This window comes from Sus scrofa, chromosome 8 (genome assembly GCF_000003025.6).
Source record: "Sus scrofa isolate TJ Tabasco breed Duroc chromosome 8, Sscrofa11.1, whole genome shotgun sequence".
Lineage (NCBI taxonomy): Eukaryota > Metazoa > Chordata > Mammalia > Artiodactyla > Suidae > Sus > Sus scrofa.
Window position 1 is genome coordinate 77,795,058 of NC_010450.4, and position 17,633 is coordinate 77,812,690.

General features: G+C 40.6%; 1 protein-coding gene across 15 annotated transcripts in view; it reads left to right on the plus strand.

Moving 5' to 3' along the window:
- Positions 1-17,633, plus strand: part of SH3D19 (SH3 domain containing 19) — a 187,020-nt gene that overhangs the window by 105,665 nt on the left and 63,722 nt on the right. For all 15 annotated transcript variants that reach the window (XM_021100631.1, XM_005666819.3, XM_021100625.1 and 12 more), the window contains one exon: positions 15,735-15,775. Coding sequence is in view for 4 of the 15 variants with exons in the window: in XM_005666819.3 (XP_005666876.1) it covers positions 15,735-15,775 (41 nt within the window). In the remaining 11 variants the exon portion in view is untranslated. The remainder of the gene's footprint in view (positions 1-15,734; positions 15,776-17,633) is intronic.

Consider the following 17,633-nt stretch of genomic DNA (forward strand, 5'->3'; position numbering starts at 1 on the left):
TTGATAGGGATTGCATTGAATCTGCAGATTGCTTTGGGTAGTATGGCCATTTTTACAATATTGATTTTCCCAATCCAGGAACATGGAATATCTTTCCATTTCTTTACATCTTCTTTGATTTCTTTGATTAAAGTTTTATAGTTCTCGGCATATAGGTCCTTTACCTCCTTGGTCAGGTGTATTCCGAGGTATTTGATTTTGTGAGGTGCAATTTTAAAAGGTATCGTGTTTTTGTATTCCTTTTCTAATGTTTCATTGCTGGTATAGAGAAATGCAACTGACTTCTGAATGTTAATCTTATATCCTGCTACTTTGCTGAATTTATTAATCAGTTCAAGTAGTTTTGGGGTTGAGTCCTTAGGGTTTTCTATGTATAGTATCATGTCATCTGCATACAGTGACAGTTTTATCTCTTCTCTTCCTATATGGATGCCTTTTATTTCTTTTGTTTGTCTAATTGCTGTGGCTAGGACTTCCAAACCTATGTTGAAGAGCAGTGGTGAGAGTGGGCATCCCTGTCTTGGAAGCAGCATTTTAAAAGTAATACCTTGTCAAGCTGTTTTCTTCTTCTTCTTTTTTTTTTTTTTTTTTTTTTTTTTTTTTTTGCTTTTTAGGGGCTCACCCACTGCATGTGGAAGTTCCCAGGCTAGGAGTCTAATCAGAGCTAAAGCTGCCAGCCTACACCACAGCCACAGCAATGCCAGATAATGAGCTGCATTCTGCAACCTACACCACAGCCACAGCAATGCCGGATCCTTAACCCCCTGAGTGAGGCCAGGGATCGAACCCACAACCTCATGGTTCCTAGGAGGATTCGTTTCCGCTGCATCACTACGGGAACTCCCCTTTATCACTTTTTAAAGTCAGAGTTTCAGACTGACCTAATTTCTTTCTATCCTGTTGGAAACATCAATTAATATTTTGGTCAGTTTCAGATACTTAAAACGTGGGTTTTTTTGCAATGAAAAATAGCAAACTATCATGCCTTACAGAAGTTTTATTTTAAACTCATAAAGAATAGAGAACACAAAATCATGTTTCTCACCTTTTTTCTTTCCCTGCTGCCTTCTACTAAACCCATTGATTTTTCATATGCTTTTCTTAATATTAAGATTTTATTTTTTACAAGAGAATATTACACGAGTTGACTGAGATGAGTTTGGTTTCATTTGAAAACTAACACATGCTGGAATTAAGGCATCTCCCCAAATCTTCATATGCCTGCACATACCTCTTTGTTTAGAACATATTTTGTTGCTAACCCACCTCCAAATATTAGCTGCTTCTGGAACTTTTGAGTTTTGGTGCTGATTTTGATTGCCGCATCATCAGCTATGCTATTCAGTTTCCTCTTCCAGGTTTCAATCCTGAATTACGCAAAGTGAGTTAGGAATGATGTGAAAACAAAGGCCAAAAATATTGGTCTATACTAATGGCACCTCCACTAAAAATTAACACCTTCACTTTTTACTCTGATAGATTTATCAGGTTGTGTATAGAGTCTCATTCCCTTTTTCCTCCTTCCATCCTTCCTGCTTTGTTCTCCTGTTTTGTTCTTCCTGCTTTGTTCTCCTAAAATTAAAATAATCTATTAATCAGACACTCTCACTTACTTATCTGCATATATGTTTCTTTGATTTTTTTCAGCGTCTTCAAAGGAACAGAGTTAATCTCAGGTTATTTTGTAAATGTTATACTTGTTCATGCACTAAGGAAGAAAAAAGATAACTAAAAACTATGGCCAGAAATGTTAGAAAAGAGCTAGTCTCCATAACTGACATCAAAAAGTGTTACCAGGTATGCCTCTGAGTTAGCAACAGCAATGCAGGGGTCTTTCTACATCCTAGGCTCTTCCATCCTTTCGCATAATAGGACCAAGAAAAGAGAAAAATAGATTATATGCTTAGTAAAAATTAAACTTATACCATAACACAGATTTTTCTAGGTAGGCGATAAACTAATCTGTTTTCAGAAACTTTCCCTCCTCTTTTCTCTGTATTTTTTTTTTTTTTGTTCTTGAACAGAGGGCTTTCACTTGGTGTTTGCTTCATATTATGTAGATGTTGGGAGTGTGTATAATGTCTGTGATGTAGGAAATATCTGCCTTTAATTTTCCCCTCTGTAGTGTGACCAAGTGACTCTGGATTTCCACCAAGCTTCCCGTGTCCTGATTTCTCTTGCCAGGTGGAGTCTCCCACCAGTCTCAGTCTGTCACACAAGTTTATACCAGGCTTTCCCTGAACATCCATAAGGATGTGTCCAAAGGGATGTGCCAGCCTTTTCCAGCAGAAGCTCTGATGCATAAAAATTTTTAAACTAGAATGACAGGTGTGGATTTTCTTTTCTTTCTTTCATTCTTTCTTTTTTAAAGAAACTCTTTAAATTCTTTTTTTTTTTTAATTTTCCCACTGTACAGCAAGGGGGTCAGGTTATCCTTACATGTATACATTACAATTACAGTTTTTCCCCCACCCTTTCTTCTGTTGCAACATGAGTATCTAGACATAGTTCTCAATGCTATTCAGCAGGATCTCCTTGTAAATCTATTCTAGGTTGTGTCTGATAAGCCCAAGCTCCCGATCCCTCCCACTCCCTCCCCCTCCCATCAGGCAGCCACAAGTCTCTTCTCCAAGTCCATGATTTTCTTTTCTGAGGAGATGTTCATTTGTGCTGGGTATTAGATTCCAGTTATAAGTGATATCACATGGTATTTGTCTTTGTCTTTCTGGCTCATTTCACTCAGTATGAGAGTCTCTAGTTCCATCCATGTTGCTGCAAATGGCATTATGTCATTCTTTTTTATGGCTGAGTAGTATTCCATTGTGTATATATACCACCTCTTCCGAATCCAATCATCTGTCGATGGACATTTGGGTTGTTTCCATGTCTTGGCTATTGTGAATAGTGCTGCAATGAACATGCGGGTGCACGTGTCTCTTTTAAGTAGAGTTTTGTCTGGATAGATGCCCAAGAGTGGGATTGCGGGGTCATATGGAAGTTCTATGTAAAAGTCCTTGTTACATAGGGTGGCATTGCATGAGTCATTTGTTTTTAGGAGACTTGTTCTTTACTTATGACCTAAAATATTTTATGGTATAGAATCTTAACATGACAAAAGTACTTAAAAGTTGTCTTTTTTGGAGTTCCTAAAGATAGTATACAGTGAAAAAGACTAGTATCCATGAGGATGCAAGTTCCATCCCTGACCTCACTCAGTGGATTAAGGATCTGGCATTGCCCTGAGCTGTGGTGTAGGTCGAAGACACGGCTCAGTTCCCGAATTGCTGTGGCTGTGGTATAGGCTGGCAGCTGTAGCTCTGATTGGACCCCTAGCCTGGGAACCTCCATATGCATGGATGTAGCCCTAAAAAGACCAAAAAAAAAAGTTGTCTTTTTTGAGCGTAAATTTTTTTTAATTTAAGGTTTACATGCAATATCATTCCAGTATGTACATTGCCTGAGAAGGAGTTTATAGTCTAGTAGAAGAAATAATACAACAAAATATAATAATATAATGTACCAAGTATATAAAAGACCTATTTTCTTTTCTTTCTTTCTTTCTTTTTTTTTTTTTTTTTTTTTTTTTTTTTGCTTTTTAGGGCTGCACCCGCAGCATATGGAGTTCCCAGGCTAGGGGTCTAATTGGAGCTACAGCTGCTGGCCTACACCACAGCCACAGGCACACTAGATCCAAGCCGCATCTGCAACCTACACCACAGCTCATGGCAACGCCGGATCCTTAACCCACTGAGTGAGGCCAGGGATCGCACCCGCAACCTCATGGTACCTGGTCGGATTCGTTTCCGCCGTGCCACAATGGGAACTCCATAAAAGACGTAATTTTAAGAAAAGCTGAAATACACACAAATTGTGAGCTCCTGTCCACTGGCTTCTCGCTCAACCACGAGCATCTTACGTGTCCTAGTCATCGATCCTATTTCTTTGGTATCTAGCATAATGCCTAGAATAAAATAAGCATAAAGCTCTTGATTGAAAATTAAACTTTTCTCTTAATAGTTGGGTACATGTCTGTCCCTTCGTCAAAAAAGCAGACATCAGCTAATATGACAAAAGTTTGAAAAGTCGTTCTCTGAATGTTTCAGGTGCTTCAAACTGAAGTTGCCATGTATTTGTTTGACATTTTATTATCTTTCACTCTGTCCTGGCATATAATGGACACCCCTTCAGAACTATGTGATCTTTTTCGTGCCCTTTAGCAACAAATAACTTCTAATCATAAAATGTAATCCTCCTATATTATATCCAGCAAAGGGAGGATTAAATTTTAGCCCTTTGTATCATTCTAGGTTTTCTCTATAAACTCATTCTAGAGACTACTTTAGGTTGACTATAGAGAAAAGATATAAACCCAGAAAAGATTTATTCTGGTTATTATTTCATTGGTTCATTCAATAGGTGTTTATTGAACATAGTTATACATCAGACCCATCGTTCTCAACCTTTTTGTGTTAACATTGGAAGATCCGACTAAAGATCCTGTTCACACACGTTGCAGTAAATGCCACCTTTCTTAGGTGCTGACTTGACAGTATGCCCATACCTCTTCTCAAAGTGAGCTGTACATGCTCCCCATCATGTCATATAACCAACTGTGGCATCTGGTTAACATCACTGTCTGCTATTGTGTATGAGACATGGTTTGAAGTTTAGTCGCATACCAGTGAAGTTTGTGTTGCTTGTTGGTTGGGAATTACCAGAGGTTTAACTTATAAAGAGACAGGATCCTAAAGATAGTATCCTAAAGATAGTATCCTAAAGATAGTATAAAGATCCTAAATCTGAAAAGGCAGATTTATCCCTGAAATTCCTTAAGTTGACACTTACAGTATTTGTTGCCACATTTGATACCATGTTGGAGTCTAGTGCACCATCTCTTAACAAGGTGAACCTGTCCAGTTTTCCATCTACTATTAGAAGAGAGTTCTATGCTTTATTGAGCAACACTCATCAAGGTGACATTTTGTATAAACAACACCTATTTTTAAACATCAGACCCAGATACTTATGGCAAGATGTGCATACAACAAAGATGTAACTGAGAACTGAAACTAACAGAACAAAGCCAGCAGCAAAATTATTTCTGGAGATTTGCTTATTAAATAGATTGCAGGTGGAATCACCTGTGCTATTCAAATTATATTTGTTTCTTTCTGTGAGTAGGATTGAGTTCTTATTAGTTCAGTGAGCATGATTCCACTGAGTTAGTTGCATTATAAAAATAAGTGGAAAATTTTCTCACTCCTTGAGAAGTTTGCAGTCTAATTAGGAAGTCAAGACATTCATGTGTGTTGGAGTTTCCTGGTGGCCTATCGATTAAGGATTCAGCCTCGTCACTGCTGTGGTGCAAGTTCAGTGCCTGGCCCAGGAACTTCCACATGCCGTGGACACAGCAAAAACAAAAACAAAAACAAAAACAAAAAAAAAAAACAACCATGCAGAATACCTGTTGTGGCTCAGCCAGTTAAGCACCCAGTGTTGTCTCTGGGAGGATGCAAGTTCAATTCCTGGCCTCACTCAGTAGGTTAAGGATATGGCATCGCCACAAGCTGCAGTGCAGGTCGAAGCTGTGGCTCACCTCAATGTCACCATGGCTGTGGCATAGGCCGAAGCTGCAGCTCTGATTTGACCCCTGGTCCAGGAACTTCCATATGCTGCAGACGCAGCCATAAAAAGGAAGAAAAAAAAAGATGTGCTTGTGTAGAAAAAAAAGAAAAAAACAACTTCAACAATTGGAAAGGGCAAGGCAACATATCCTAATTTTAAATATACTGTAGTTGTTAATAGTAGAATTGAAAGTCTCTTCCAGGATCTTTGAACACTTTTGTGGAATTTTTTTCTTTTAATGGAGGTAAAGAAGTGTGAAACTCTGCAGAGCTCTTGATCATCATGCCCATTTTGTGAAAAACGTCATGAGAAGGATGACCTAAAGGAACAGAGATCTGTGTTCTCAATGGGGAAATACAGTGCTCACAAAAGCAAGTTGGTCTGCTTTGTTCTCTTGGCTTTGTTATTGCTTCAGCTTGGAAGGACATTAGGTACTTGAGAAGCATGCATTGTGCAACTCAGAATGGTTGTAAGTTGTGAATAATAATTGCAACTGAAATATGAATGGTCAATTATTTGAATTCATAAGGTGGGTTACGATAACTATAAGGCAGCTCAGCTGGTGTTGTCAGGATAGCGCTTAACATTTCAGCCTCATCTAATTATGGATTCCAGAAATTTGTGCATTGGAAAATAGGGTAGTAACTAAAACTAACATATTTTGAGACTAATATGTGCCAAGCACCGTGCTGTATATTTCATGTGGTTTTTTTCTTTCAGTCTTAGCAACTAGCCAAAAGATGGGCAATAGTATCCTTATGTTACAAAGAGGAAACAATTCCAGCAAGTAAGTAAATTGGCTGAGCTCACACAATAGGGAAGCAAGTCTCTAGCTGGCTCCAGATTCTGTCCTTTTCCCACCACAGTCATGATGCCCCAGAGGTATAACAGATGTAACTTACATCCTTTTTGCTTTCTCCCTACTTGTGCTCTGTAGTCTTCATGCTCACAGGTATACTGTCAATAGAACTCATTTTACAAATTTTATTTTATTTTATTTTAGTCTTTTTAGGGCCACACCTGAAGCATATGGAAGTTCCCAGGCCGGGGGTCAAATTGCAGCTGCAGCTCCCAGCCTACACCACAGCCACAGCAACACAGAATCCGAGCCGCATCTGCTACCTATACCACAGCTTACTACAATGCCAGAACCTAAACCCAATGAGTGAGGCCAGGGGTCAAACGTGCGTCCTCATGGATACTAGTCAGTTTCTTTACCACTGAGCCACAACAGAAACTCCCTCATTTTACACATTTTATACTAGGTAGAGTGTGTTAATGAAATTCATTGATTTATGTGTTAACTCTGTCCCCAAACCCAATATGTAAATAAAGGTTGCACATATGATTTTCTTGCCTTTGAAAAAGATTAAGTAGAAAAATACCTGATATAACTTGATATTATAGGTCTCAGAGATTACAGTTGAGCTGTCAATAGTGATGACATATAATTTCTTGCCTAAAGCTTTCAGAGTGTTAATAGAATTTTATAGTTTTGTTACCATTTTTAACTTTAGCAAAAGCCATTCTAATTGGATCTCAATTATTTTTCGTTACTAATCTTTATTTCTAATTCTGAAGAAGGAATTCACACACACACCCATTTGCCATACCCAAACTTTAAATTACGGAAGCTTAAAAAAAAAAAGAAAGGTAAGCTCCCATTGTGGCTCGGTAATGAGTCCGACTAGTATCCATGTGGATGCAGGTTCTATCCCTGGCCCTGCTCAGTGGGTTAAAGATCTGGCATTGCTGTGAGCTGTGATGCAGGTCACAGACACTTCTCAGATCCTGTGTTGCTATGACTGTGGTGTAGACTGGCAGCTGCAGCTCTGATTCCACCCCTAGCCTTGGAACTGCCATATTTTGCAGGTGCAGCCCTAAGAAAGCAAAAATAAATAAATAAGAATAAAATAAAGGAAGGAAGAAGGAAGAAGGAAGGAAGCTAATCGGAGTTTAGAGAGCTAAAACATAATTTGTTTTCATTAGTTTCAGGTAACTACACTATTCTTATTTTTTTCTGTTTCCCTGCAGTTTATCTGATCAGACCTTGTATATTGTGATGATGGTATTAAATTAGACACTTTGAAATAGAATCGTAGCCTTATATTTGTCTCAATGACAAATTATTACTTACCAACTCATACTTTTTTCTCCCCTTAATGATTTTGCCTTAATCTAGCAGATAATATAGGGTGATAAAAGTGTGATGAACACCAAAGATGAAAGCACAGGTATATTTGTTATGGTATAACACTATTGCTTTCTGTTTTGAGGAGCAAATCAGGGTTGACCCAGGACTTTGTTTATAAAAGTACATGTAATGATTTGTTTCAGAAATGCAGCAAGTCGAGGTTTACTATAGTCCTGAATAAGTATCATTTAAAAAGCAGTGCACAAAATCCTGTTTGTAACACCGGACTTAAAAAGGTTCTTTTCATAGAATGACTGACTTGTTATGTTCCTTCTTAGAAACTCTAATTAAAAAAAAAGAAAAAAGGAGTTCCCATCGTGGCTCAGTGGTTAACGAATCCGATTAAGAACCATGAAGTTGTAGGTTCAATCCCTGACCTTGCTCAGTGGGTTGGGGATCAAGCGTTGCCGTGAGCTGTGGTGTAGGTCGCAGATGCGGCTCAGATCCCCTGTTGCTGTGGCTGTGGCGTAGGCTGGCGGCTACAGCTCCGATTGGACCCCTAGCCTGGGCACCTCCATATGCCACGAGAGCGGCCCTAGAAAAGGCAAAAAGACAAAAATAAATAAATAAATAAATAATAAAAATATAAAAAAGAAAGGAAAAAAAAGAAAGACTGGTTTTTTCACCTGATATAGCCATAGTATGACTTTTCTAAATTGTTTCTTGGTGGTAGAAATTTCCTTTATTTCTTTTCTTCCTTTCTCATCACTGCCTTTGTCCTATTCTCTCACATCAAGCCTGTACACCCCTCCCCACTTACTGCAACAGTCAACTTGGCAACCAGACACGGCAAAGCCAGCTTACTTTCCATCAGTATCAATCCTGTTACTGTTTTGTTGTCATTAGCTTAGTGGTTCAATTGAGGGCATTTTTCCCTGACTGGACATTTAGCAATGTCCAGAGACATTTTGGGCTGTCGCAATGTAGGGGCTATGAGGGAGTATATGTTTGACATCAGTAAGTGGAGGCCAGGGCTGCTGCTAATCATCCTATAATACCAAGGACAACCCCCACCCGCACCCCCACCCCCTTAAGAAAGTCAGTCATCCTAGGGGTGAGAAAACCTGCACTAGTTCTGTTCAAGCATCAGCTCTATGTTTTCTTCACATCTCCCAGGGCTAAATTTATACACTCCTCTTCCAAGCTCCCGTAATACTTTGTATAGCTTTTTTTTTTTTTTTTCACATTCTTTTATTTGTTGATCTTGTCACAAGACCGCATACTTCTTGAGGGCAGAGGTTATTTATTACCAACATTATCCCCGGTTTGTGGCAAAGTGTTAGGTACATAGTGAGAGCTCCCTAAGTAAATAAATGCATGTGTGAATAAGAAACCCTAGACTTCTCCACTGCCTTTCTGGCAGTTCCAGAAACCTCCTCTTGCTCACGTTTATCTTCTTTTCCCTATATCTGCTCATTTTTTATCTCTTTAAATATTAAAGCCTCCCCACAATTCAAGACATACACCAGAGTTTATTCATAAATGCTTTTAAAAAGTCAGGCATGGAATTCCTTGGTGGCACAATGGGTTAAGAATCTGGCATCATCACTGCTGTGGCTTGGGTCACTGCTATGGAGTGGGTTTGATCCCTGACTCCCGCATGCCATGGGTGCAGCCAAAAAAAAAAAAAAAAAAAGGTCAAAAGTAAGACATCCTTAATAAAGTTTCAAAAAAAAAATCAGACATGTTTATAAACATCATAGCGGGTGCATACAGACTTGCTGCGTCATCAGTGCTTGTTCTAGGGAGATGTCCCAGACAAATTCCTACTTTGCAGTCATTTCCCTGACGCGAGGATTCTTAGTATAAACCTAGCTAGCCATGCCTGCCATCAGCACGCTCCCCTGGCAATATGTTCCCACGTCCTTTGGTGTGGCATTTGGGTTCCTATCCCTTATCTCTGACCATGACTTCTTCATATGCTGTGCTCAAACCATGCTCAACTACCTCCACTCCTGATCTTTTGCACACGCTATTCTCTTTAGCAGGAAACACTCTCTCTTTATAGCCTTTCCTTCTACACATTCTTCAAGTCTCAGTCAAGACACGTTAGAAGCCTTTCCTCGAGTATATGCAAAGTATGTGCTACCCTATGTGGTTTTAATACAAAAGCAGTTGCAATAGTTACCTCTCTCACCAAGATCAGAGTCTGTGTTTTCCAGAAATTTCTGGTGCCTGGTACATACAATACATATACTGAGTACTGGGTGTATGAGAGAATGGATGTGGCAGAATACCTCTTCCAGCCTGTCGAAATCTCACCTTTCTGCTGGGAGAAGGAATCAGTCCAGATGTTGAAGCCTTGAAGAAGATACTAGAGGGGGATAAATTTTATAGTCACTGGCAGGTTTATTAGCTTGACTAGAAGCTGTGCCTCTTAACTCCTTGATAAGATAATGCCTTTTTTGACTAGTATTTAATGATATGCCTATGGCCTTTATTGAAGATTTTTCATAAAGAATGCATTTTAAAAAATACATTCAGTTGCTTCTGCACATAGAAGGAACTCCAAAAACCAAAGTGATGCTGATGGGCACTTGCAGTTATTGTTTGGGTTTGTTTACCAAATGAGCTAAATCCAGCAACTCCTGGATTTGTGAAAATAGTTTTTTCCTTACCAAAGAGAGCTGTTTGGGGATGAATTTAAACTTGGGAACAAGCTGTTGCTTTAAAAGTTGTATAAATATTGTTTAGCATCTGGGTTGGTTTTTTCTTTTCTTTTTTCTTTTTAGGGCCACACCTGCAGCATATAGAATTTCCCAGGCTAGGGGTCGAATTAGAGCTGCAGCCGCCGGCCTACAGCACAGCCACAGCAACACCAGGTCTGAGCTGCATCTGTGACCTACACCACAGCTCATGGCAATGCCAGATCCTTAACCCACTGAGCAGGACCGGGAATCGAACCTGCATTCTCGTGGTTACTAATTGGATTTGTTTCCTCTGCACTGAAACGGGAACTCCTAGAATCAGCTTTATTATGATAAAGAAGACATGATCCAAATAAAAAGAGATGTTGGATTTTCTTGGATGAATAAGAATGACTATTGTGATTTTGTTATTGTTGTTGTTGACAACATTATAATGTCATACCTAGCAACTTTTATTTTGTTCTTTCCTACATCTGTAGAGTTTGGATGAAGCTCCAGTGTGAAATTTTGAGAGCAAGCTTTATGCCTAGGGGTATTTGCCTACATATAAAATTTTGTGGACCATCCAGAAACTTCTATCCATCCACCCAAGCCTGAATTATGGACTTTTGGCGTATAATCAGACAGTAGTGCCTTCACATCTGTCTCCGCAGTTATGTAACTGCAACCTTAACCTCTAAAGCCTCAGTTTCCTCCTATTTTCAAAATGTGTCATGTGTTTGGCATACATAATAATACACTGTTGTCATCATTTTCATTGCTGAAATCTCATCATTAGAAATTCATTTTATTATGTTGAGAAACTTTTTTCTTTTCTTTTTTGGCTGGGCCAGGGATCAGATCCGAGCTGCAGTTGCAAGCTGCACCACAGCTGTGGCAATGCTGAATCCTTAACCTGTGCTGGGCTGGGGATCGAACCTGCATTCCAGCACTGCAGAGACGCCACCAATCCCATTGCGCCACAATGGGAGCTCCAAGAAAGTCTTTTTTTAAATGTGATAAGTGATGCGCAAACTCAGTGGTAGAGGGCAATCCTGTAGCAATCCTGAGAAGGGCTTTTGTGGGAGAGTGGGAGGAAGGGATGGGGGGACCCTGAACAGCTAGGAAACCCCCAGGGAGGAAGACAAATCAGCAGCACAATCAGACCTGAGGCAGTTCTGTCTTGACCCCGACTTTTGGTTCTCTTCCTCAACCCTTCATTTCCCTCCTTTGTTTCCCTCCTCAAAGGTTCTTTGACTCTCATAGTTTGGAGTAGGTTTATCTCCACACTGAGAATAATGGTAGCTGAAAACAGGGCAGCAGTGCTTGAAGAACAGCAGGCAGAAGATCTGGGTCATCTCTGCCGAGGGCCAGGAGATAGGCTTATAAAATTAGAATGAAGTGAAGATGCAGTTTCCAAGTCCTGTGTTTTGTCACAGAGGAGCCTGAGCTCAGGTTCATCTGAACAGCAGAAACCAGGAGAGAGCGAAATAAATCTCAAGGAAAAAAAAATGTCTCTTAAAAAACACGCATGTTAGGAGTTCCCGTCGTGGCGCAGGGGAAATGAATCTGACTAGGAACCATGAGGCGGCAGGTTCAATCCCTGGCCTTGCTCAGCGGGTTAAGGATCTGGCATTGCCGTGAGCTGTGATGTACATCACAGATGTGGCTCAGATCTGGCATTGCTGTGGCTGTGGGTGGCATAGGCGGGCGACTACAGCTCTGATTAGAACCCTAGCCTGGGAACCTCCATATGCTGCAGGTGTGGCCCTAAAAGGAAAAAAAGACCAAGGGAAAAAAAAAATGCATGTTAGGCCTACTATCTGTATGATATCAGACCCCAAAGTGAGACCCTGTCAAGGGTTCTTTGTGTTGTCACGTGTCTTGTGATGGCCCTAAAGATCATGAACAAATATGAATTGTGCTAATAGCAGCTCACATTTGTTGAACACACTCTTTGTCCCAGCCACCATGTCAAATGCTTTAATGGGTTCTCTCTCTCCCTCTTCACAAAGACCTCATGTAGGAGTTATTTTTGCTTTTACACATGAGGAAATTAGGGTCCTTGAAGATACTAAGTAATTTAATTTGCACAAAGTCACACCGGCTGGCAAGTGGAGGCACCAAAAGTGAATGAGGGTTGGATTCAGAACGAGTTCTGCTGCCCCCTCCTCTGACAGGGGTCACGTGGCCACGTCTGCCGTCCTGTGGCAGCCATCCTGCCTAGGTGTTCCCAGCTGAGACATGAGCCTGAGTTCACACAGAGGGAGGGTTCCTGTGAGGTCTTCCCTGGCAGATGGAGAGCTACCTTCACCTGTAACCTGGGCTTTGCAGAAAGATGGAGATGAAGGGTCATCTTCAAACCAGCTTTTGCATCCACAGCTACATCTGAGCACATCAGTGAATTACCACATCTACTCAGCATCGCCAAAGCCCATCATGTATTAGTTTCTAGTGCTGTCCTAACAAAGTACCACAAGCTGGGTGACTTACAACAACAGAAATTTATTGTCTCACAGCTCTGGAGTCTAGAAGCCTGAAATCCAGGCTGTCAGGGAGTCAGGCTTCCTCTGAAGGCCTTCCCCACCTCTTCTTGGCTGCCAGTGGCCTCAGCATTTCTTGGCCTCCAGTTCCTTCACTCTTGTCTCCCCCGCCTCCATCATCACATGTCTCTGTCTTCACATGGTCTTCTTCTAAGGACACCAGTTACATTGGGATTGGCAGCCCACCCCACTCCAGTGACCTCATTTTTACTGTAGTAATTCCATCTGTATTGATCTTATTTCTTTTTTTTTTTTTTTTTTTTTTGCTATTTCTTTGGGCCGCTCCCACGGCATATGGAGGTTCCCAGGCTAGGGGTCGAATCAGAGCTGTAGCCACTGGCCTACGCCAGAGCCACAGCAACGCAGGATCCAACCGCGTCTGCAACCTACACCACAGCTCACGGCAACGCCGGATCGTTAACCCACTGAGCAAGGGCAGGGACCGAACCCGCAACCTCATGGTTCCTAGTCGGATTCGTTAACCACTGCGCCACGACGGGAACTCCTGATCTTATTTCTAAATGAGGTCCCGTTCTGAGGTAATAGGGGTTAAGATTTCATATCTTTTTTGAGGGGGGGAAACAGTTCAACCCAAATGCCCTCTACCATATCACACCCCAGTCAACATACCTTTCTCCTTCATGAAAGTAGCAGAGAGTGTTATCGCATCCCTTCAAATCAGAGTAGTGAGTAAGTAGACAACCGAGTGTAGACATTCAGCACTTCCCTCATTTAAACCTTGCCTGCACATAGACATGAAACTTGGGCTTTTTTGGCCCTGCTTCTACTGATTCTAATCCTTTTAATTACTGTACCTTAGTCAACATAATATTAACATGAAGAGTCTCTCCACTTTTGCACCAAGAAATTTCTTCTGAAAACTTCAGTCAACCTACTTTTTAGTTCTGTTTCCTCTTCTGTCTTCGCTTATACTATTTTTTTTTCAAGTAGTTGTTTACAGAAAGCCTTCAAGAAGCTTTTGTTAAAAAAATAAATATTGCTGAAAATACTTATATATTTTTGTTGTTGTGCCCATGGCATGTGGAAGTTTCCTAGCCAGGGATTGAACCCGTGCCACAACAGTGAAAATGCTGAATCCTTAACCCACTGTGCTAGACGGGAACTCCTGAAAATACTTATGTTTTTATATAACAGTCCTAGTTTCATGATATTGGAGACATCCTGGTGCTTATTTTTTTCCTTGTCTAGCAGAATGGTATATTCTTGTTTGTTTGTTTGTTTTTTTCCTTAGGGCTGCACTCCTGGTATATGTATGGAGGTTCCCAGGCTAGAGGTTGAATTGGAGCTACAGCTGCTGGCCTATACCACAGCTACAGCCACACCATATCCGAGCCATGTCTGTGACCTATGTCACAGCTCATGGCAATGCTGGATCCTCAACCCACTGCAAGAGGCCAGGGATTGAACCTGCATCCTCATGGGTACTAGTTAGATTCGTTTCTGCTGAGCCACGATGGGAACTCCCAGAGTAGCATATTCCTAAAGTGTCCTTCCCATAAAATGAACTGATATAGCATTGTATCTTCCTGGTTTTATCTTATCTACCTGAGAAACAGCAAGAGGATTTATACAGAATATCATAAGTATAGACTTTAAAAGAGTATAAATTCAAAAGTAAGTATAAATTTTAAAAAAAGCATTCAGAAAAAATGAAGAATTTTTTAATTTAAAGAATTTTTCCCCTAAATCATATCATTAAACTTTCGTGGTTGTATAGTTTTTCTACATGATTCCAAAAACAATCCAGCTGGTTTGAATAAAGACAAAAAACAAATGAACAAATACCCTCAGAAACTAACTAGCATTAACCTTTGCAGCTGGAGGGTTTGAGCAGTGAGTAAGATGAGGCTCAGAAGGGTTCTGGGACTCGCCCAAGGTCACACAGTCAAGGGCAGCCAGGACCACCACCAGCTATTGAACACAACTCAGCAAACAGAAGCCTTTTATTTTTAGGTGGTGATGTTTTAAATTCTAATCTTAGGAAGAAATGCTGGTGGTCCTTAGGTCAAATTGACTGTTACAAATGGGCTGTTTTGATCTGATAGGAGAAGACAAGAATTCTGACATCAAACACAAGAGAGATATGGGGGTCAAAATTCCTTTGGGCACCATGTAATTGCTACCTGACTTCAAGCTGTGTCCAGAATTTCACTGGAAGCCTCAGTATGTAGGTAGCTGTGAAAGCAATTTTAAGGCAAAATTTTGTTTATATTGCAGACACACTTCACCAGCCACCTCAATTCCTATAAAGTACCTTAAATATCAAAGGTAGTTTTTAAAGTTTTTGGGGTTTTTTTGTTTTTTGTTTTTTGTTTTTTTTTCCTCTTCAGGGCTGCACCTGCAGCATATGCAAGTTCCCAGGCTAGGGGTCGAATCAGAGCTGCAGTGCCGGCCTACAATACAGCTGCAGCAATGTGGGATCTGAGCCACATCTGTGACCTACAGCACAGCTCATGGCAACACCAGATCCTTAACTCGCTGAGCAAGGCCGGGGATAGAACCTGCATCCTTATGGATACTAATTGGGTTCATAACCCACTGAGCCATGACAGGAACTCTTGAAGTTTGTTTTAATTTGTGTCTGGTAAATAAGATAGACCAACTAAAGTATCAGATTTGCTGCTTTGTGCCATTTGAGTCCCAGAACTGACCTGGCTTTGTAAATGATTCTTCTTTAAAAAGATGAATGAATGTGTGATAACTTTTCTTTCTTTCTTTTTCTAGCCAAGGACCCTTGTCATCCATTAGAGCAGTAATCAAGAGATGTAAGTTTGTTTTTTCCTGCTTTGTATTTTCATTGGTAATAATTTTAAATGATGATTTAGATTTCCAGCAAGTGATCATATTTGATGAATCTTACAAAGAAATCTGACAAGAGTAGCTTCTCCTAAGGGGTAATAAACTTTTCAGACAAGCATCTAGTTTCTCAACCTTCTCTGGAGCTTTAATTTATTGATAAGCCAGTTCTCAGAACAGTATTTTTCTAAGTTGTTTTTAAAAAAAAAAAAAAAACTGTATCATCTAGTCAGTTTTCATGATCTAATATAAATGGTATGTAACCATTTCCCACAGGTAGAGGCATCTGATGGGTTTCAAGAATATCATACCCTGGGAGTTCCCAATGTGGCTCAGTGTTTAGTGAACCTGACTAGTATCCATGAAGATGCAGGTTTGATCCCCGGCCTTGCTCAGTGGGTTGAGGATCTGGCGTTGCTGTGAACTGTGGTGTAGATCGCAGATGTGGCTCAGATCCCGAGTTGCTGTGGCTCTGGCGTAGGCTGGTGGCTACAGCTCCGATTAGACCCCTAGCCTGGGAGCCCCTTAAAAAAAAAAAAGACAAAAAACAAAACAAAACAGAGAATATCACACCTTGTCCCTTTTCATTCATTTACTTTCACAATATTTTTATTTAACTGTGTAAATGCTTATAGAGGTCAGCTCATACTTCCCCATACACGACAGAAGTGCTGTAATAGAATTCTCTCTAAAATGGTACATTCGTACTTTCTGACTTTACTTCTTGGTTAGAGCTTTAAAACTTGCTCTAATTTCAACATTCTTTTTAATAAAAGGCTCCATAATCGTCCCTTTTCCAAATAGAACATGGATTACCTGTTAGAAAAAAGATAAGAAAGGGATGTTAAATGTTATTTGAGCTGAGGTCATCACCCTGAGGAGAACGTATCCTATTTTTAGAGACACAATTTATAATATTTAGGATGACTCTAGGATATCCACAGGCATGAAAAGTGCATTTGAATCACTGCAGTGAAAATTTTGTCGGGTGGCAACCCAGAAAGATATTCCATGCTTCTCCACATTTAATATTTTGTTGGTGGTGGTAAATTATAGAGGTGTGGGCTGCCACAGTGCATGCTGCTGAGAATTCATATGTGAAAATAAAAAATTCATGACTTTACATGCCTCAGAGCCCTGGGGGAAAAGGGGGGAGAAGGACCAGGGAGGGAATTTTAAAAGAAACGTAAGATTTGGAATTGAGACAAGAATTTTGCTGAAGATATAATTTGAGCGGCTAAAGTTATGGACTAAACCCTGGGAGTAACTCAGTCTTTAGGGAGAAAGTGCTGAGAATAGAGAAGGTGAGAAAAGATAGACTCTTGGGAAACATTGGTGTCTGAGATCATGTCTTTAAGATTCCATAGGACCAAAGAGGCACAACCAGAAAAGCCAGCCCTGCCCTCAGCGGAGGGCCTCCTTCCACAGAGTCCTGTCTGCTGGCTCCTGCTTGGTTCTCTGGCTTCTTACCCTTCCTCCCTTTTGGATTTCAGGACCTCTTTGCTGGGGATTATAACCCGTACCTGATTACCTGTTCACTCTGCAGGATAGATCTTGCTTATCCTGAAGCCCTTGTGTGCAGGGCTGAGAGCTAAGTAAGAGTGGGCCTGAAAAAGAATGATCTGGGTAGTGGAGTAACTGGGAGACAGATGTGTGTTAGAGATCACAGGAGGAGAAATTTTCAGAAAGAACGAGTAAACCACAAATAACTCTTAGTGCTGCAGCAGGTGAGGTGACAGAAGCTGAACATAGGTCATTGATTGTGTGTAGCACTTAGGAGGTCAGAGGTGACCTTTGAGCCAGCAGATTCAGGAGAACATTGAAGTT